The sequence below is a fragment of the Panthera tigris genome, chromosome A2 (genome assembly GCF_018350195.1).
Source record: "Panthera tigris isolate Pti1 chromosome A2, P.tigris_Pti1_mat1.1, whole genome shotgun sequence".
Classification (NCBI taxonomy): domain Eukaryota; kingdom Metazoa; phylum Chordata; class Mammalia; order Carnivora; family Felidae; genus Panthera; species Panthera tigris.
In genome coordinates, this window is record NC_056661.1 from 62288619 (window position 1) to 62310826 (window position 22208).

General features: G+C 55.9%; 1 protein-coding gene across 1 annotated transcript in view; it reads right to left on the reverse strand.

The window, feature by feature from the left end:
• Nucleotides 1-3844: 3844 nt before the first annotated feature.
• Nucleotides 3845-22208, reverse strand: part of TNS3 (tensin 3) — a 215631-nt gene continuing 197267 nt past the window's right edge. The window contains exons 25-31 of the mRNA XM_042977197.1: nucleotides 19690-19785; nucleotides 18730-18807; nucleotides 17822-17899; nucleotides 9529-9697; nucleotides 7950-8018; nucleotides 7821-7847; nucleotides 3845-6366 (exon numbers count right to left, since the gene is read on the reverse strand). Coding sequence (XP_042833131.1) covers nucleotides 6222-6366; nucleotides 7821-7847; nucleotides 7950-8018; nucleotides 9529-9697; nucleotides 17822-17899; nucleotides 18730-18807; nucleotides 19690-19785 — 662 coding nt within the window. The 3' untranslated portion in view covers nucleotides 3845-6221. The remainder of the gene's footprint in view (nucleotides 6367-7820; nucleotides 7848-7949; nucleotides 8019-9528; nucleotides 9698-17821; nucleotides 17900-18729; nucleotides 18808-19689; nucleotides 19786-22208) is intronic.

Sequence of the window (22208 nt, forward strand, 5' to 3'; positions counted from 1 at the left end):
ATGGGCCTCTCAGGAAGGACACAGGCTCTGGCCGCCCAGCTGGGGCACCGAGAGAAAGACACTAAACCAAACAAAAGGGCGACCACAAACTGCCGATTCTTTTTTTTTTCCAGGCCTGTGTCCCGATCAAACTACTGACCCTTTCTGCCGCCGATCGTCATTGTCTGTAAATGGGCGAGGGCCACCTGCAGCTGTGTGTGTCCAAGCAGGAGGGTCACCTCGCTCGTCCCCACGCTACCACGGGAACGACAGGGGCAAGGGGACAGCTCCCAGGGCCGCCCACTGGGGCTGTCTGCAGGCAGTGCGACAGATGGTCACCCGGGCCATCTGTGTGGGGCCCTGTCCCCCCACTACAGCGTGCCTCAAGTGGGGACTGCCTGGACTCTGCCGCCCAGGAAGGGCGGACCCATAAACCAGCAGGTGCTGGCACTGTGCTTGGTAAACAGTAGGCACTCAACCAATGTCTGTTTTCTTGTCCCAATTACACCTGCTGTCCCGCCAGAATCCGGGTGACTGTACACGGTCTGCGGAACCATGAGCTCTCCCCGACAGGATGCATGCCCTTCCCTGGATCCACCCTCCGCTTGTGGGTCAGATTACGGGCTGTCTTGGCCAACATCGGCAGTTGCTTCAAAACGTGTCTTTTGTTGCTGGTGTCGGGCCCACGTTTGTCCATTCGATCCTGTTGGCTGCTCGTGTTGCCTGGGGTCCTGCGTCCTTTGCGGAGCTCCCCCCTTTGCCGAGAAGGGGGTGTTGAGCCCCCAGCCACAAGTGTGGGTTTGCCTCTCCTTCCGGCTCCACCAGCCTTGGCTTCCGTCGCCGAGGCTCTGTCTGGTGGGTGGGCGTCGAGGGTCGTCGTGTCTTCCCCGGGGACTGAGCTTCCACGGCTGTATGACGGGCCTCCTTGCGCCTTGCTGTGTCCTGTGCCCTGAAGTACGTGTCATCAGACACTGGTATAGGGCCTTGGCGTTTTAAAATTAACGTTGGCAAGATAGATAGTCTCAAATCCTAATTTCAACCCGCTGTCACTGAATCCGAAGCGTAAACAGTGTGCAGTTGGGTCGTGTTTCGGTTCTCCTGTGCCAAGCTCTGTCCCTTGGTCGGTGTGCTTAGTTCAAGCGTTTTTATTTATTTATTTATGTACATTTATTTATTTTTGAGAGACAGAGGGAGAGCACAAGTGGGGGAGGGGCAGAGAGAGAGAGAGAGAGAGAGGGATTAAAGCCCAAGCAGGCTCCGTGCTGTCAGTGTAGAGCCCAACACGGGGCTCGATCCCATGAACCGTGACATCATGACCAGTTCAGGGACTGTAGAATTCATAGCAGACAGTTGCACGGATTTTTTTTGCTGTTGTTTGTCTAGTTTGGGGCTCACTCAGCTTCTTGAATCTACAGGCCGGGTCTTTGTGGATTTGGGGTCTTTGGTGGCTGCCTCAACTATTCCGTAGCCCCTCCTCTCCTCTCCCCTCCTGGGACTCAAGGACACCGCGGTTGTGTCTTGCGTGACTGTCCCCGTCGGGTCCTGGAGGTGGCCCACTTCTTGTGGCAGGCTCTCTCGCTCGGTCCCGGAAGGCAGGGCCCCTCTCCTGTCCACTCCCTCCATGACCCCGTTCCAGCGAGTTTTGTACCTTTCCGTTCTGTAAGGAAACTTCCATCTGCTTCGTTTCCATCGCCTGTTTCTTTGCTGTGCTTTTCTGTCTTTTCGCTTGCGTGAGGACAGCTTGCATGTGCCGGCTGAAGCCTCGTCAGCTGCTTTGTCCTCAGCCGGGAATTCTGACCTCGGATTCATCCGGATGTTGGGGGCAGAGGACTGTCTTTTCTCCTATCATGAGTTTCCTGGTTCCCGGTACATGGGTCATTTTGGGGTGGTTTTCTACCGTCGCCAGGATGCTTGGGCTCTTACGTTAGGAGACTCTGGCTCCTACTAACCTCTGATCGGTCAGCAGGCAGTGGCCCGGTGTACGTGTGGCCCCAGGTCCTGGCCCGCGGCAGGCTGTGCCCACACGAATGGCTAGATCATCACTGTGTTGCCGCAGCATTTTGGTCTGTGTGGTTTCCCTGGTGCTGAAGCTCCCATGGTCCCTGCGGCTGCTGCTGGCGGCACAGGTGTCTCAGTGGTAGAGACAGTGGAGCCGTGGCTCAGGGAGACTTCCATGGCTGAGCCTTTCTGTGGACCCCATGACAGCGGGAGACAGTGTGTTCCCCGGGAGGGGCACAGCCTCCTCCTGGTGGCCCCACCACCACCCTGATGTCTCAGATCCATGGGGACAGAGAGGCCTCAGGCCAGGTCACCTGTCGTGGCATCGGGCACCCTCCCACAGGCAAAGGGCTTTGGGGTCCGATACCCCCCACTGCTGTCCTGGCCCAGGCACTGCAGACCGTGATTCCTCAGGGACACTAAGGCCATTTCTTCTTGGATCCTTTTCTTGTTACCAGCCCAACAGCCTTGCACCCAAACGTGTCTGGATACAGCCAGTCCCGCGTCATGCAATGTCCCTCCCCAGCATGTGCCCACGGCCCCAAGTCCGCCTGGAAACTCCAACCTTGCGTCTGCTGTGTGAAATGTGACCTCTGAGGCCCTGAGGAAGCTCATCTCACGCTCTTGGTGACCACACATACCTCTATCAGAAACAAGAACCATGAGGGAGGATGGGACAGGAAGTCCCCCATGGGCAGGACAAGGGGCCATCTCCCAGAGATCCAGGGGTCTCCCAGTGGGCAGGACCTGGGTGCCCATCTTCAAGAGATCCAGGTTTCTGAGGGGGCAGGACCCCGATGCCCCCATCTTCAATAGACCCAGGGTCCCCCAGACACCCATCTCCAACAGATCCAGGGCCCTGTGGGGGTGGGACCCAGATGCCCATCACAGTACCTCCATCAGCAGTAGTCCCTGGGTGACGAACACAGAGTTAATCTGCACGGCAGACTCCAGGCCGGGCAGTGCCTGGTGGTGGCTGGTCTCTGGAATCCTCTGGCAGACTCCAGGCCGCCGTGACAAACCCAAACTGTGTTCCCGGAAACCCACCCTGCTGGGCCCTGCCCACCTTGACTCCTTGCTGTAACACTCGTGGTCAGGGGTCCAGCCCCTGCCCCCCAAACCTCTTGTTGGACACGACTCTCCCTTACGCTCCTGGCTGGGACTGAGCAGTTGTGTTTAGGTGAATGGTCGCAGCCCTTGGCTTTATGATGACAGTGACCTCATCTGTGCCCGAGGCCTGCAGTGGGAAAGGCAGGCAGTGTGTGGTGCGGCCCAGTGACCATCCCCCTACCAGGGCCTGGGCGACAGTTCTGGGATTTAGGGACGCAGAGAGTGAGGGGGCACGGGTCCTGTGTCCCCATCAGTTACATGGGGAGGGACGTCAACCAGGGAAGGTGGCCCAGACCCAAGACGGCAAAAAGCCAGCATAATGGGCCCCCACCTGGCAGTGGGGGGAGACCGAGGAGGGTGGTTCCGGGCACGACCAGCATCTGTTATTGAAGCAACAGGTGAACCCACCAGACTTCAGGTTCAGGCCTCAACTCTGTAGACGCGGGAAGAGTCCCCTCGGGGGCTGAACATCAAAACGGATCAGTATCTATGAGCAGCACCACACGTTATGATTCAGTTCTTAGTATCTTCGAATGTAGGTTTTCAAAGGTCTCTGGGCAGAAATCTTGAAATGCATTCCTAAAGGCAAAACATGTTAATTTATCATGGAATCCAAGGACCCACAAAAAAGTCAGCTTCAAACTCCCGATTCAACACATGCAGACACACATGTGCACACGCCCACGCACACACAGACGGACGCGCACACGCACACTTTCATCCACCGCAAGAAATGCCTGCCTCCCCGAGGCTTTGCCACGTTTATAATTTTATTATACTCTGAATAGAGATGATATTTGAGAAGCAGAGAAAATGACTATACAAAGGTTTATAGAACATTCATTTACATACTGGATATATTCTTTACAATGTAAGAAAAGTAAAAATACCCACTAATAAGTAAGGCAGATAAGGAGACGTGAGGTCTAGGACGCCAGGGATACACGTGGAGACCCTTAAATTCGGTTTGACTTAATGTGGTTATAGGTTAGCACTGGAGGAATACAGCATACGGTTAACAAGCAGGTTAATAGGACCCTGGCTATGACACTGTGGGGGGCAGGCCTCGTGACCTCCCCAGGACAGGACCCCTGTGCCTGCTGGCGCCCGGAGGCCAGGTGTCAGGGACAGTGTCTTCCGTGGAGTGACCCCTGGCCTGCGTGGGGGGGCGGGACAGGGCTCCCCGCGGTCTGAGCCCCCAGTCTGTGGATTCGTCTTGTTCTGTGAAACGGGTGTGTAACAGGGAGAAATCTGTCATACCAGCTCGCCAGAACCCGCGGAACTGGCTTCCCTTGGCTCTGGAGAGGGAGCGAACTTCCTGACGCCCTGACCCCTGCGAGAAGCCGCAGCTGGCCAGTCAGTTCAAAAAGCAAGCGGGTGTGGCTTCTGGAATGCTCCGGACAGGGACTGCACGGGAGGCCCCGATGCCTCGGTCATCCGACGGCCTGTGCTCCCGAATCCCATACCCACCCCTGCTCGGATTTCTAAACGAGCCCTCTCTTCCTTCATCGGAAGGACCCGGGACCCAGGCTGCCGTCTCTGGGTCAAACTGGGTAGAAGCCATCTCAGGCTCAGGTCCCTTTGGCCGAATTTCTGCCACGAAGGGAAAGCTGCGATGCCAGTGGCTTCTGCCGAGGACCGGGCCACCAACGCTTCTGGGAGACACCCACAGAGTCTCTAATGGCCACCCCTACACCTGTCGGCGGAGAAGGTCTGCGAAGACCAAGGCAAACATTTGGCACAGAAATGAGGCACTTGTGATCGGTGCAGCTACTGGACCAGCTGGGGACCGTGTCCGCCTTCTTAGCGCCCACAGGGACTCGCACACTCGGGATGTGTGTGGCCCCACGTCGGTCTCTGACCCGCTTAAAGCAGAGACCTCACGAGACACACTCCCACCCCCTCCTGTGTGGCTGTCGGCGACTCTGGGAGGCCCGAGAGCTGGTCTGGACTTTGCAGAGCCGGGCAGGGCGGGCAGCTCCCGGGGCTGAGAGGCGCCTTACACTGAAGACCAGGCCTTCCTTCCAGCTCCCGCTCCGGGGGACGCGCAGGGCCCTCGGCACGAACGGCACAGCTGGCTTGGTCTCCAAGGTGGTGCAGAGCAATGGCCCTCAGCTCAAGAACAGCCTGGAAGGTCTGAGCCTGGTGCTGTTCCTCCAGTCTCTTCGCTCAGGACGCTAGAAACACAGGATCCCACGGGGGCCGCAGAGGCGGGACGAGTGGCTGGCAGCTCACAGAGGGGCGAGTCTAAACCCAAATGTGACCCACCCTCCGGAACCTTCCTCCCCAGAAGGGACGTCACCCGCAGCCCGGAAATGCAACGTCGACCATCAGGCTGCAGGTGGTCGAGGCTGTCGGGGCTGCGGCCCCCGATCACCTGTGCACCCACACGGGCTCGGCCCCGCGGCCCGCAGCGATGGGACCCGTCCCGTCCAGCAACAGGAAAGTGTCATCATAAATAATTTGGCATAAGCAGAATATAAATTACATGAAATGGCATTTCACGTCCCTCTTCTTTCTCCTCTCGCGGTCAGTGTGCCGCTCAGACTCGGCATGTGAGCAGGAGGCTGGGGCCACTACCGCCCGCCAGGCCGAGGCTCTCTGACGTCATCGGGTGACCTCCCCGTCCTCACAGCCATCGCACTGTCCCCTCCCCAGAGTTCTGGAAGGGCCTGACCTGCACGAGCCTTCGTCAGACGTGCAAACCCTTCTCGGTTAGCCAGCGTCTCTGTCGTGGAGGAGAGAGGTCTCCTCCCGGGGGCACGGGACGGACCAGGGCCCTCTGCACCGGCGATGGCCCCGCTGCTCTCGCAGGGCCACTACCAAAGGGCCGGGCGCCCTCCTTCCCACAGACGCCGGCGTGCAAGGAACACGTTTCCTTACACGGCCCCTTCCAACGCGGTGGAGCCCAGGTGGGCGTTGCAGGTGCCCAGCTGCCTCCACCCGGGAAGCACCTGGCAGCAGGAATGTGTGGGAAGCAGTCTTCCAGGGGAGGCAGGAGAGGGCGGGCTGTGTCCTCAGATCTATAAAGCCGGAGAGGGATCCCCTTCCCCTCCTGGGGCTGCAGCGTCAGGCTCACCAGCCGCTACCCGGCAGACGCCCGGGCCCCCCTCCTGTCTCTGGCGGGAAGGGGCTCAGATCTTCTTAGGGGAGCCGATCATGACCTTTGACACAAAGTTGACGATGGCGCTGGCGGGCTGCTCCGGGTCATGCTCCGCAAATAAGTGGCACACGTTGTCTGTGGCGCTGCCCTGCTTCCGGGCCACAAAACCGAAAACTCTGCAAAAGGAAAGCCGAAGTCAGACTGCCAGCGTCCGTCTGCTTCCTCCCACACTGCAGCCACCGCAACCCGCCACTCATGCTGCCCCCTAGCCTGACACCTGCCCACACCTGCCCGACTACCTGTCCGTACCTGTCTGACACCTGTCCACACCTGCCCGACAACCTGTCCACACCTGCCCAAGAACCTGTCCATACCTGCCTGACACCTGCCCACACCTGCCCGACTACCTGCCCACACCTGCCTGACACCTGTCCACACCTGCCCAACAACCTGCCCACACCTGTCTGATATCTGTCTATACCTGTCCAACACCCATCCACACCTGCCCACCTCGCAGGTCAAGCAGGTGTGTGGCTGGCCACTGCCCTGGTCCTGCAGACTCTGGACAGGATGGGCTCCTGGGCCCCCGCCCAGCGTGTGGACTGGGGTGTGTCCCAAGGGGGGGCTGGGGTCCTCGGGTACGGGGGCAAGCGGCTTGCTCTCTCCTCGATCAGGTTACGTGGGGGCACAGACCTCATGGGGCACCGGGGCGGTGAGGGGAGCGCTCACACCTCCAGGGGTCAGAGCTCCCCTCTCCAGCCCCCTACACCCCAGTCAAGACAACACGCTACCAAGGAGACTTCTTAGAAGCACAGCACATCTAATTATTTTTCTTAGAAGAATGGAACTGTTGTTCTCTGGACAGGCTTCCGTGAGCCCTCGGCTTCCCATAGTGACTTCCATTGTCTGGTTCCCTGGCAAAGCCCCTTCTCCATCTTCGAAAAATGAAGGATTTTTCTGTTCCTGTTTAGCGGTTTCCAAGCGGGCTCGGCTCAAGTAACCCTGATGGCGTCGCACATTCCACGCAGGCACGAGTGCCGTCAGCCCCACGTGCCAGAGCGGGGCAGCCCAGGCCCCACCTGGGGTCTCCGTGCGCTTTATCAGACCCCGAGACAAACATCACTGCGAGATGGGGACGCCAGAGCCAGACCCCTGTGATGTGACATTCCAGGCAATCAAATTTAGGTTACACCAAGGAAGCTGGCCTGGAGAGTGCACACAGCTCCGGAAAGTTCTGGGAGCGCCGTGCGGTTTCAGCCCACCATCTGCGTCTGGGAAACACTGACCACCGTGTGGTTCATGCTCACACACGGGCAGTCCTTCCTTCCACCCTGACCTTGACGTGCCCACCGCGCACACCACTCGGAGCAGCCAAAAAGCCATGCAGTCTGGTCCTCGCTACCTGACCACACGTACAGGTCGAATGGAAGTGCTGTGCCTGCAGAGAAGAGCCCGCAGAAACGCAGACCCTGGGCAGGCCCTTCCCACGGAAAGGGATACTTTCAGTTTTGTTTACGGCACAACCCAAACCCGCTGGCGAGATTCAGTCATTTCCTGACGGAAACCCCATTTGCAAACCTGTAAGAGAATGTACTTTGGAGAAAGAAGGTGCGGCATCCCAGGACCTTACCTCGAGCAGGGGCCGTCTGTGATCCACCTTGCAGATTAAAAGAGGAGGAAGAGTTACGTTAGTCTTTTTATTAACTTAACGGGCAAAGGATGCTTAACGCATCGCTTCATACACACAGGGATTTCTTACTTCCTGTCCTGTGGATCCAGCGCGCAGAAAATCACACTGCTCACGGGGTAGTGCCTCCGGAAGAAGAGCCTGTGGGGACAGGGCGGAGGGGGACAGGGTCCCACCACCGGGTATCAGGGCAACGGTGATGCGTGGGGCAGCCCCCCCCCAAAGGCGGTTTTATTACTGGTCAAAGAGCCCTGTGTACCACCATCAGGGGTGGACAGAGCGGGTGTGGGGGGAGCTGGTGCTCGGCAAGAGGGAAGCTCTCAGCAGGGCAACCCTGTGCAAGTGCCAGCCGCGTGGAGGTCGGGACCGAGCCCGGGAGCGGGAGCCCTGGCACCCCGAGAGAGGGGCCAGTGAGCCTGGCCTTCCTGTTCTCAGCCCGCGAACCACCCACCATCGCCAGCCGTATTTCCTCGCTGGGGACAGGGCGTCGTCAAGGACGGGAGCCCAACTCAGCTATGAGGATGCACCTGATGGCGCCAGGGGGAACTGTCACACTGGCTGCAGGGCGGGTGCCGAGGACGGGTCGGGCTGCACCGGGGAGGGTGGGTGCCAGGGGACCCATCCTGTGCCCCGTGAAGCTCCTGCCGTTCTTCTGCTCTTACTGTTGAGGACCCGGCTCTCTTGCTAACCATACCAGTCTGTTTCCGTAACAGGTAAACGGGAAGTGCATCTGAAATGCCTTCGATCCTGAGGTCAAAGGCTCCGCGGGGGCGGGGGAGGACCAGGCACTGTCTGTGCACCTGACTTCTCCGGCTGGGCTCTACACTGTTCCCGCCGGAACTCCTACTTGGTTTCCCACCAAGAAACCACTTGGTGACAGCTCTGATGAAGGCCACCGAGATACTGTCTATCACCCAGATAATCAGACACCGTCTAGACACGTTAAGGTCATCACCTGTTATATAACGTCTGGATTATGATGAACGATTATTACTAGCACATGTTACTCTTACCCGGAACTAATCATTATTAGGTTACAATCATCTGGATGCTGAAATAGTATCTAGCAAGGTCACCTGAGCTCCGTGTCACCTGAGACGGGACGACCACCCATCACATGTACGGACACTGAGCAGACCGGGGGGCTCTACCATGGTCCCCGGGTGTTTTTACAGAATCAACTTAGAAGATTTTTGTGTTTAAACATTACACAGGCAGGGCGCCTGGGTGGCTCAGTTGGTTAAGCATCTGACTCTTGATTTCAGCTCAGGTCATGATCTCACGGTTCGTGGGTTCAAACCCCACATCCAGCTCTGTGCTGACAGTGTGGAGCCCGCTTGGGATTCTCTCTCTCTCTGTCTGCCCCTCCCCTACTCGCTTGCGCGGTCTCCCTCTCAAATAAACTTAAAAAAATTTTTTTTTAACTAAATAAAAATTATACACACGTGTGTGATACTCAAAGGTCCAAATCTCTCTCTCTCCTGACAATTTTACCACATCCTAAGAAGAAAACCTTTGGGCTGAATATCAGGGGGTTGCGCATGGCTCCTGGGAGGTGCGAAAGGACAGGGGAGTGCGGGTGATGGACGTGTCCCCAGGGGCCACGCAGGCTGGTGGGGGGTCTGGCCCCGGGGGTGCCCCGGGGACTTACTTCCTCTGGTTGTCGGTCAGGGTGATGCCCTGGGCGGACACCTTGAAGTGCACGACGGTGCACAAGGGAGGCGGCTCCTGGACCAGCGTGAGGCTCAGGGCCTTCTGGACGGCCTGGTGGCCGGTGAGGGACTCCGTCTCCACCGAGTTCAGGTACCAGACGTTGCAGGCTGCGAGACGCAACGGGGAGACGCTGTGTTAGTGTGACCCCTGCCAGGTGCCCCGGCACAGAGCCCTTGGCCCCCGATCCTGAAGGCGTGGGGAGCGAGGGACCGGGGACACACCTGTCCTGAGGCCCCCTCCCCAGCCCTAGTGTGGGCGTGAGTCCACAGATAAGCAAATGTGCCAGAAGGAGGCATTTGTGTGATCCGCGTGGGCCAGGCCGGTCAGCCTGTCCTGCCCGTGCCATGTGCTGCCACGGGCCGGGGGCTTCTCTGCAGCAGCTTCGCTCAGGGGAAGCAAACTGCTGAGTGCAAGTGGGGCTTAGTAAACAGCCTGATGGCGCTGAGCCCGGATCCCTGCAGCTCATGCAGAAGCGGACGTAGGGCTTTGGGGGTGCGTGGGAGGTCTGCGTCACTCTGCCTGCCACCTGCTCCCTGCAGGAGCCACGGCCTTGCCTGGCCGACCACCACCACCGTGTCCCCCGGAGCACAGCTGCCCACGCCCCCGCCGGCCGGACGCCAGGGTCCGTGTGAGTGCCCACAGCCGGCGAGCTGCTAGCCATCCGCTGCTTCCAGGCAAATGCTGCGAGCCACAGCTAATTCACAGCTAACTTTTAAAGTTTGGGAAGCTCTGGGCCTCGAAGCCTCAGTGCCTCGGTGAGACCTGGGTTTGTGCCAACAAGTTCACGTGCCCTCGATCCTGGGGTGCCAGGCGCTACAAGCCTGCTGGCCAGGCTCTTTACCGACGTAGCAGGGAAAAGCCACCCGAATCCAATTGTCGGAGTCTCTGGAACAGGCCCAACTGGAAAGGCCAAGAATGAAGGAAGCAGGTTCCAGAAAACCTCCCAGGCGGCGTCTTCTGCCGGAGCGTCCCCCACAAGGAGCCTCCGACAGGCTCAGCGGGGAGTTTCCCCCGAGACACTAACTTTTCTCTGCAAAGTTCCCCGAAGCATCCGCTCACTCCCACCCTCGCCAGGGGAAGCTGGAGACTTCACCCCTGTCGTGGCCAGACGCGCCCTGTGCCATCAGCATCGTTCAGACAGAAGTTTCCACCCGGAACACCAGTGTTTCCGTTTCCCTGAGCTCCGCTGATGTTGCTCAGTCCTGAGGACACTCAGTGCGTGTCTAGTCGCGACAGACGCTTCACAGACACCATCTCACCCAGTCTGCACCCTGTCCCGGGTGGAGGGGCGTATGAGTGAGGACACTGCGGCCTGGAGGTGCCGGGAAGGTTCCAGAAACCTCAAAGCCCCTGGGTGTCCAAGCCCCCGTGCCACCCAAGCTGCATGCTGGCCGCTGCAGCGCCTACCGAGAACCTACTGGGTACCAGGCAGGTTCCCTGAGAAATGTCGGCCAACGTTCTGGAGGGTGAGCTGTGGACTTTACCGTGTGCGACTGTCCCCGGCCACAGATATGCCTGCAGACGACGCCCCGTGCTCGCCCCGACCACAGACGTCTCTTTAGACGCCCGCACCTGCACCTGCACGTTCCCACCAGGAGGGGGTGATCAGGGGCAGGCGGAAACGGGAGATGCACCTCGTTGCTCCCTGCTGGCGGCCACCGTCTCCACCATGCCCAGGGGACCTGCAGCTGCCATCTGACCTTGAGAGCTTTACAGGTGCCATCTTGGGGCAGAGTGTGGGTCAACACAAAGTCCTCACAACTGCAGCCGCCCAGCGCTCGGCCCCTGCCACGCTCTGACCAGATGGACTTTTACGAAACGCGGGCGTGAACCAGGACTGCGCTGGCGGACGATAACCGGGCAGCATTTATCAGGAGGCTCGGAGAACAGGGCTGCAGTCGCTGACCCAGAGGTCCCGCCTCTGAGAAGGCTTAGAAAGGAGGGCGACCAACCTGACCTTCTCACAACCAATGTGACAGGGGAGCGTGGGGGCCGCGGCTGAGGCTGCGCTGTGGTTCGCAGGGAAGCCAGAAAGGGAGGAATTCTCGGCACAAGGAGAAGACTTTTTTTTTCCTCCTTGTGTTGTATCGAGATGAGAAGACGGATGCGAGCGGAGCCCTGGCGCGTAGCGACCTCCTGAGTTAGGTGCTCGAACCCTCGTGCCTCACGCCCTCGGCTCGCGCAGTGATAGTACACCAGCTCTTTCTGGAAGCCGCACACACGGTAGAGGTTAATGGGGAAAGCGGACTAGAAACCACATCCGTGCTACGGTCAGGCGTATAAAATAACACGCATGAGTGTGAGAGCGGGAGCTGGATGGGTGCCTGGAAAATTTACCATACTGTGACTTTCGGGGGGTGGACATTCTGCCTTTGATTTCATTCCTGTCACTGTGATGCGGTTCCAAAAAAAAAGAAAAAAGAAAATTCTGAACTAACTACAGTGAAATCCCACACAGCTGGCATGGCCTGGCTCTGAGCCACAACAGGCTGCCACCAATCTCACCCCCGCTCCCTTTCGGCACCACAAATGGCCTTTTGATGAGGAGTCGGGGTTTGGGGAATCTGAGTCCCGAGGGCAGAGCCACGTGGTCCTTCCTCAAAGCAGAAAAGGGAGGCTGCCCCTCCCGGGGACTGCTCTGCTGAGCCCGAGGGTCCCGGAGCCCCTGCCTTCCAGGAGACCAGGGGGTTTGTCCTGGGGGGACCCTGTCCCCGACCAGTGCTCCAAGTGGGGGCGACCATGTGCAGTGGGACCACACCCATCAGACCCCTAGGGATCAAAGCCTCAGGGACACACGGGTTCACCCAGCCCGTTTCTGGGAATGTGGGTCCTAAGACAGCGATGCAAGATTCAGAAAAACAGACGTGATGCAGACAGCGCTGCCTGTACTGAGCAGCCAGAGAGAAGTCAAGCAAAGAAACAGCCAGACGAGCGACCGTGAGGAGCCGAACCACGAGATGGACCATTTCGCAGCCACTAAAAACAAGACCCACATCGTGTGCAAAAAACGGCGACCTTCTTACGTGACGTGAAGAAAGGAAAAACATCCAGGGCATGTGGGAAACTCACTTCCTCTCTCTCCAGTGTCTTCCCTTCCTTTAACTTACAGATCAGACTTCTTTTACAAAGAAAAGAAATGTCGTGACATGGCTAGTTTAAGAACACAACCTGACGTTTCTGGGAAACGTGCCAAAGGCCTGGTAACGCCTTCTCTGGATGGAACACGCAGCCGCTGCTTTCCCAGCACCAGGGAAGAGTGAGGCCCAAACCCCAACAGTCACCGAGGCCAGAACAACCCACAGGGCCTGGGCCCAAAGGAGGAGAAGACGTGTGCGTCCTTGCTGGAGCCGCCCACTCCTGCTAACACTCCCTAGTGCGGCTTCCTCAGCTTGACGGGGAGGAGACTCGGAAAATTCGGGGAATTCGAGAACCGCTGCCAGTTCTGAAGGTGGATTAGGACACACGCAAAATTTAAGAAAAATCAGGGGCGCCCGGGGGGTCAGTCAATTAAGAGTCCGACTTCGGCTCAGGTCATGATCTCAACGATTCGTGAGTTCGAGCCCTGCCTCAGGCTCTGTGCCGACAGCTTGGAGCCTGGGGCCTGTTTCAGATTCTGTGTCTCCCTCTCTCTCTGCCCCTACCCTACTTGCTCTCCCTACTCTCAAAAATAAAATAAACATTTAAAAAACAAAATTTAAGAAAAAACACTAAATCCATTTCCTTGAAGTGATCGCCAGTGGGACAGTCTGACCACCTTCTGGCCACGGTCGTCCCACACTGTGGGGCCTTGGGGAGCTCCTTGCTGGCTCTGTCCTCGCTCTGGCCACGGATCTGTGTCCTGATGCCACTCCCAGCCTTGTCGCCCAGGAAGTGAGCTGAGTGGAAATTTAACCACCTCCATGTGTCTTAGAAACGTGAGATTTTAAAAGGACATTGTGTAAACGCTCAGCTCAGATGCTCACAGAAGACTCCAGGGTCCTGCCTCAAGTCCTGGGAACTGCCACCCTTCACAAAGGCAAACCAGTGATAACTGCCGCATGTTACTGAACGAGATTATAAAGTGAACCTAAAAATGATACCCTGCAATAGAAGAAAAGGCTTTTGTTTTCTAAATATACATACATATATATATATGTGTATATATATATATATACACACATACACATATATGTATATATATACATATATGTGTATGTGTGTATATATATATGTGTATGTATATATACATATATACATACACACATATATATATATATTTATTTTGAGAGAGAAAGACAGTGCGAGGGAGATGGGCAGAGAGAGAAGGAGAGAAGAGAATCCCGAGCAGGGCTCAAACTCGTGAAGTGGTGAGATCGTGACCTGAGCCCAAACCAAGAGTCAAGAGGCTCAACCGACACAGCCACGCAGGTGTCCCGAACAAAAAGCTTTAACATCTAAAAATAAGGGCGATTATGGTTCCCAATTACGAGTAACTAATTCATTGATCCATTTATTAATTGCACATTTGTTGTGAAAATGTTTGATAACCATGATGCTTAAGGAGAAACTTGCCAGGCAGCTTGCCGGGAGATGATATTTTAAAGCCAAGTGCACAGTCCAGAGGCGTGCGGGCTGGGGTGTAAACCTGAGCTGAGCACAAGTGGAGATGTCACAGCAGGGGAGAAAGGCCATTTCTCCCAGGCCAGGAAGAGCATTTTTCCATGAAAGCACAGTGGCAGGCAAACAACAACCTTGTGGGTGACCACATTATAGTTCCCAAGGCAGTTTTCAATGTCAGATTCACTTGGTCTCTGCAGCCATGCTGTGGCAAGAGATCATTATCATTATACTAAGATCTGTGTGGCTGAGTGCATCACCGGAGGTCAAAACCCTGAGTGGCAGAGCCTGGACTTGAACCCAGGACTCACACAGCCACATTCCACATTTTTGGGGTTTCATGTTCTAACGTACTCGCTGTTTGGGGCAAACTCTGTCACCTTTGTTCTGGCCACACAAAACTTACCCCTCAAGGATAAGTCTGAAAAGAGTTCAACACAAAATCATTCGTTGTGAAACCAGAGAGATGAACTTTAGCTGAGCAAGAGGCAGAGAGACAGGGAGTTATCGCACAGAAGAACAATGCACGTTGTACAGAGGAAGAAAATAGCTGTATGTTTCACTGGCCTCCATCACAGAGCCACAGTTGTAAGCTATTCTACAGATAAGAGGTGCAGAAAGGAGGTATTTCGAGCCCAGGCCTCCACCAGACTCCGAAATTCCCTCCCCAACATTTCTGAAAGCAAACGCCCACCATGTATGAAAGGCCTCCTGTGGGGAACTGGGTTCCCTCACAGCTGCAGACCTGCAGGAGTCCTGTGGCCTCAGCCTTGTCCACACTGGGGCCACTAGGGCTGCATCTAATGCTGCAACAGTGACCAGGGCGACAGAGCGTGGCAGGAAACAAGATTACTATACAAGTCAATCCCTTACCATCCACAGCAGAGGACAATCACAATTTGGAACTAAAAGAACAAAACAATTTAGGTTAGCAGCTCCAAAAGCAGAATACCTAGGTATAAATCCAATAAAATTATATACAAGATCTATTTACGAGAAAAACTACAAAACTTTGAAAAAATAAACAATAACTGAATAAATGGAGAGATTCCACTTTATAAATAGGAGGGCTCAATTTTGTCAAGATGTCAGTTCTTCCTAACTTGATCTCTAGATTCAATACAATTCCAATAAAGATCCCAGCAAGTTATTTTGTGGATATTGACAAACCAGTTCTGGAGTTTCTATGGAAGCAAAACACCAAGAAGAGCCAAAATAAGATCAAAGGAGAAGCACCGAGTTGGAAGACTGACAGTACCTGACTTCAAGATCTGTTAGAAAGCTGGAAGTCAAGGCTGTATCACTGGTAAAAGGACAGAGAGATCAATGGAACACAACAGACAGCAGAGAAATAGGCCCCCAACAATACAGTCAACTGATCTTTGACAAAAGAGCAAAGACAACGCCATGGAGCAAAGATGGTCTCTTCAACAGACAGTGCGGGAAGGACGTCCACGTGCAAAACAGGGACTCTAGACAGAGACACCGCCCCCCAACACTCAGAGTGGACCACAGACCCAAATGTAACATGTAAAACTAGAACTCTTCTGGAAGATCCCACAGTAGAAAATCAGGATCATCTTGGGTTTGGTGATAATTTTTTTAGATACAGCACAAAAGGCACAACCCATGAAATAAAGAAATGGTGAACTGGATTTCGTTAAAATTAAAAACTTCTGCTCTGCAAGAGACAGCATCAAGAGCATGAGAAGGTGAGCCACAGATGGAAGAAAATATTTGCAAAAGACATGTCCGATAAAGGACTGATCTCCAAAATATACAAAGAACTCCTACCGGTCAACAATAAGAAAACAACCAACCCAGGGTGCCTGGGTGGCTCAGTTGGTTAAGCATATGACTTCGACTCAGGTCATGGATCTCCTGGTACGTGGGTTTGAGCCCCACGTTGGGCTCTGTACTGACGGTTCAGAGCCTGGAGCTGCTTCGGATTCTGTATCTCCCTCTCTCTCTCTGTCTCTCCCCCGATCGTGCTCTGTATTCTCTCTCTCTCTCAAAAATAAAAATAAACATTAAAAACAAACAACCAACCCAACTAAAAAATGGACGAAACACCTTAACAGATCTCTCACCCAAGAAAGTATACAGATAGCAAAGATGAAGAGATGACCCTCGTGATGGGCCATCAGGGAAATGCAGGTGAAAACATGGCACCCCACTACACACCTATTAGAACGGCCAAACTCCAGAACCCTGATGACACCCAGCGCTGGCGAGGATGCTGAGCGGCGGGAACGCTCACTCGTGGCTGGCGGGAACGCAAAATGGCACGGCCGCTCTGCAAGACGCTGCTGGAAACATGCTCCCACCACCCGATCCAGCAGCCGTGCTCCTTGGCATTTACCCAGAGGAGGGGACATCAGAAACCTGCACACAATGTTTACGGCAGCTTTACTCAGTTGCCGAAAGCTGGAAGCAACCGGGATGTCCCTCAGCAGGTGAACGGATACATACGCTGCGGTCCATCCAGATGATGGAGTATTACTTGGCACCAGAAAAAAAACAAAAATGAGCCACCGAGCCATGAAAAGACACGAAGGAGACTTACACCACATCACTAAGTGACAAAAGCCAATGTGAGAAGGCCACCAACCGTACGATCCAGCTATGAGACGTTCTAGAAAAGGCACAACTTCAGAGACAGTAAAAGGACCAGTGTTACCAGGGTTTGGAGGGCAGGGATGAAGACGGAGCACGGAGGAGTTTAAGGACAACAAGGCTACCTTGGGTGACCCTCTAATGGTGGATACGCATCATTGTAACATTTGTGCAAACCCACCGAGTGACCACCACCAAGAGTGAGCCCCAGTGTAGACTGCGGACTCTGGGTGATAATGATGTGTAAACACTGTAACGGGGGGCGCCGTGCATGCAGGGGCAGGGGGGTGCGTGGGGAATCTCTGCACCTTCAATTTTGACGTGAACCTTAAAGCGCTCTAAGGAATAGTCTATTAATTAAAAAAAAAAAGTGTAGGGGCGCCTGGGTGGCTCAGTCGGTTAAGCCTCCGACTTCAGCTCAGGTCACGATCTCACGGTCCGTGAGTTCGAGCCCCGCGTCGGGCTCTGGGCTGATGGCTCGGAGCCTGGAGCCTGCTTCGGATTCTGTGTCTCCCTCTCTCTCTGCCCCTCCCCCGTTCATGCTCTGTCTCTCTGTCTCAAAAATAAATAAACGTTAAAAAAAAAAAAAATTAAAAAAAAAAGTGCCCAGGTGAGCCCCGTGGGTGTGTGTGTGGGGGGGGGGCGGGGGACTGTGCCCCCTGGGCTCGGGGCAGCGCGGGGAAACAGCCTGTTTAGTGAAGCCCTCTGAACGCTCTTATATTTACAGCTGGAGGTGCGGCCCCCGCATCCCATCTTCCCAGATGAAACGCAGCTCTGGACTTTCTCCCACTGTCTGGTCTTGTTTGTGGTGAGGTATCTGTAGCCTGGGGAGTCCTGGTTCTGTCCCCCCACACTCGGTGCCCACCCTGTCCTGGGGTGGCTTCCAGAAAAGGAAGCTCCTTCCGGCACACAGCTGGGAAAGGAAACCCGCAGACCTGAGGTGACAAAGGAGGCCGTGTCACTGAGCCCCCTTCTGCCCCCAGGAACCAGGACGCGGGAGCGTGAAGCCAGCTACTGACCTGCCCCTTGCTTGAGGAGCTCGGCGGCTGAGTTGGCCGCCGTCTGGGGAGAACTATCGGCTATTTCCTCCAGCGGATCTGCGAGAAGGAACAAGAAAGAAAACGCAGAAATGAGTCCGGCTCATCAGAAAACAATCTTCACGACACCATTACACTCGTGACCGGGTTCCCAGGCGGTGACCAGCGCCGGTCTGCGGAGCTGAGATGGTCTCCTGGGGACCACGGCCCCACCCGCAGAAACCAGCACCAGGTTCTGGGCAGGGGGTGCGGCGACATGTGCCGGCAAGACGTCTTCCTCACCTCTGCATCGCTGTGTACCAACAGTTTCAAAAGGTACATCGCACTCACCTGTATTTTAAAGTCACCACTATGGGATACAGTAATGTTCTGTGAAATTAATACTGCCTACCGAGGGAGCTGGGAAATATGGCCAATCCCACCGTTATGAGGCAAGGGCTTTAGTTCCCTAACTACAGAGACGGTCAGACCGTCACAAAGGTGAAGAGAATACTTTGTCACCTAAGCTCAAAAATACCAACGCCCTGCTGAACTCATAGAATCGCAAAAATAAGCACGAACGGCCTTGAAGGTCTCTCGCTGCGGGCATTTTCTATCCAGGGGAACGGTTCACAAAGCGCGTCAGGTGACGGTGTTGCTGAGGGTGGCCTCGGGTCTGCAGGCTGGGGTGCATCACCGGATGCTCAGCCTTTGGGGTTTACCCACAGAGCAACACTCTGGTCTGGTTTCCCTCAACGGATCGTCATGGACCCGGCAGTGCTGTGCCCGACAGGTACACACCCACACACCTGCGCGCGCGCACACACACACGCAAGCACGTGCACACACATACGTGGGCACACACGCGTGCGCGCACACGCCAGGCCAGCACCGGGGAGCCGCGGGCGTACCTCTGTCTGGAATGAGCAGCTTGCAGGGCAAAGCCAAGGGTGTGATGGAATGCTGACACACCAAAGCCGTCAGGCTCCCTGCAAACAGACGAGCAGACAAGAGTTAATACGGCCCTAAATACCGCATCGCTCGGCCGATTTACCCGCAGGAAGGAGGCCGCTGCCGAGGGTGAGCCTTTATATTTTTAGCAACTAACACGCCCCATGAATGTGGGACTTTGCGCAGAACTTCAATAAAGTGACAAGTGCAGGTGAACACCTAAGAAGTGGGGGCGCCTGGGGGCTCAGGCAGGTAACCGTCCGACTTCGGCTCAGGTCATGATCTGGAGGTCTGTGAGTTCGAGACCCTCATCAGGCTCTGTGCTGACAGCTCAGAGCCTGGAGCCCGTTTCGATTCTGTGTCTCCCTCTCTCTCTGCCCCTCCCCCATTCGTGTTCTGTCTCTCTCTCTCTCTCAAAAATAAAATTAAAACATTAAAAAAAAAAAAGCTAAGAGGTAAAGAAACCACAAGTGACTCTCAGCCCAGACACACAGTCACCAATTTATAAAGAGTAAGTCGGCCGTCTGCTGAGCCTGAGGCCACCTCCATGGACCCCACAAGGTGCTTCTGAAGGTTAAGACAATGCCGTGCTTAAGTCTGCACGTGAGTCTGGGCGTCTTCCCAGCAAGCCTGCGACGTCGGGGAGTTCTGGTCTTGCAGGGCCGCACTCCGGCTCTGACCCGGTCCACACTCATAGCCCTGCGTGCCCACCAGAGCGTGGACATCTGTATTTCAGTCTTGAACCTGCTTCCCATCCGTTTGGTTTCGAGAAAGCTTTCAGAGCATTTCCATACCCAGTTTATTCCAGAGACGCTAAGGGAGCGAGTCACCCTCGGCGTGACAGCCCTGCCTCTCAGGGGCGGAAGGGGGATGCACACTGCGTGGGCCAGAACGGGGACTGTGCCCCCTCGGCCACTTACCGAAATAGGGCTCGTTGGGGCAGCCTTTCAACCGCACTCCCTTCGGGGTACACTCGATCAGAAAGTGCCGCACAAGCTCGTTGGCCAGATCTCCCGCTGTGGGAAGAGATTTAAAAGGAAAAAGAGAGAATTTAAAAACGGGAGCCTGGGACGATGGGAGAGGGGGACAGAACACGGGCTAAAGGGAGGGGCCGTGGGTGGGGCTGTCCTGGGAAGGAGCGCGGAGCCCCCACAGGGACATGCCTGGAGGTGCAGGGGTCCTGGGGACAGACCCGCAGACGCTCTGCAAGAACCCCCAGTGTGGGGAACGAGTCAGCAGCTGCAAGCAGGAACACGGGCGTCTGGCACCTTCCCATGTTACGTACGCGGGGGTATCAGAGGGCTCGGGACACAAGGGGGATACTCGGGAGTGAGCCACTGAGAAGAGTTGGAGGAGCCAGTCTCGGTGCGACTGACCCAGGAGCCGCGTAACAGACCCCCAGGAAGGAAGCCTCCCCCCCCCACCCCCCCCCGTCACTGTGACTGCACAGAACACCGGTGTCCCCACTGGTCACGCATCCTACGAGGAGGCGCCTGGCGAAAACGCAGCCAAGGGCACACCGTCTGAGGGCAGAATACGAATAACACAGTAAACACAGGGAAAGAGGCGACAGTTCTGTGCCCCCCGTGCCCGCCATGGACCACGTCTGCGGTCACTTCTGTTTCTGAGCAGGAGGCAGCCGGACAGCAGGACCCGCTGCTGGGGGGTCTGGTCCCTCGCCTTGCCCGTGGGCGGCTCGCACCCGTGGTCCACAGACAACAGCGGTGACACAGGGACAGTGGGGCTGGCAGGAAGGGAAAGGGCCAGACTCCTCGAAAGGCAGCATGGCGCCTCATCTCTGAGGAAAATGATCCGCGTCTTCAGCACTGAAGGGGACACACGGCCCTGGTGACGAGTGCCTCGGAGGGACAGCCGGCTGCCCAGAGAACAGATCTGTCCTCAGGATGACTGTCGCTGCGTGGTCTCCGGGTACCACGGGCGGGATGCTGGCATGCTGAGCTCTCTCCTCCCAAACTTATCTGTGGACTAGGGCTGGGCGAGGACAGGCAGCCTGCGGGTGCCGGTGACATTGTGCTTCATGCACCTGCTGTTCTGTGTCCTGTTTCGTCACCTTCACCTCAGGGCTGAGTCAAAGTCAGCCTGCGTGGTGGACGCACACCTGGAGGCGAGAACGCACTCACGGCATCCTCTGTGCTTTCAAAGTGACAGTGTGACACTACATGCAGGAAAGATGTTGGCTGGAAGTTTCCATGGAGACCGTCTCGGCTCTCCACCGGGACCCCATCTCCGCAGACACAAGATGCTCCGGTCCCCAGACTCTTGTCTGCTATGATCCTCACCCAGGACTGGTGGGGACACACGGGGCTTCTGGAGCTGCTCTCAAGGCTGAGCTCTTCCTTTTTTTTGTTTTCAAATTTTTTTTTTCTTTTTGAGAAAGAGACACAGAGTGTGAGCAGGGGAGGGGCAGAGAGAGACAGGGAGAGGGAGACACAGAATCCAAAGCAGGCTCCAGGTTCTGAGCTGTCAGCACAGAGCCCAATGTGGGGCTCGAACCCATGAACCGTGAGATCATGACCTGAGCCAAAGTTGGATGCTTAACCGACAGCCCCCCAGGTGCCCCTCAAGGCTGAGCTATTATACTTGATCTGCATGAAGCCTCCTCCCCCCTTGCTTCCAGATGCCACTATCCAGACTTGGGGTCTGTGCTGAGTCATGTGCACCCCCACCCACAGCCACCTGTGCCCAAAGGGACACCTGGGTTTCCCTCAAGCCCCTCGGTCGCGCCTGAGGCTGGACGCCTTGACTGCCAAACCTCACGTCCCTCCAGGCGCAGCCCTGAGGCCGTTTCTCCTGGAAGCCGTGGGCACAGCCTCCGCCCAGGATTTCTACACACCCTCTTCCGTCCTGGGTGCGGAATGTGGGTGAACCATGAGCTCTTCCCACTCCCAGTGAGGCCAGTGCAGGGGGAGCTGCCTCGGTTTACTGCCTCTCGCCTCACTGCGCTTCCCAGATGTTGCGCTGTTTACAACCCGACGGTTTGTGGCGATCCTGAGTCAAGCCAGTCCATCGGCGCTATTTACTCGCTTCGCGTCTCTGCCACAGCTTTGGTGTTGCAGTATTTCAAACTTTCTCATTATTATTACGTTCGTTACAGTGATCTGTGGTCAGTGATAGGCAGTTAGCTTTTTTATCAATGAAGTATTTTTTCATTAAGGTGCACACGTTGACTTTTTAGACTTAAGGCTATTGCACACAGAGTAGCCCACAGTACAGAGTAAACATAACTTCTACATGCACCAGGAGACCAAAAAGCTTCTTGGATGCGCATTATTGCGATATGGGCTTTATTGACCTGTCTGGAGACGTGCTCGCAAGGTCTCCGAGGTGGGCCTGTGTTCATGCCCTGGAAAGCTGTCAGTGAGCAAAGACAGCAACAGATAGGAGCAGTCTCACAAGTAGAAAACGAATCTTAGGGGCG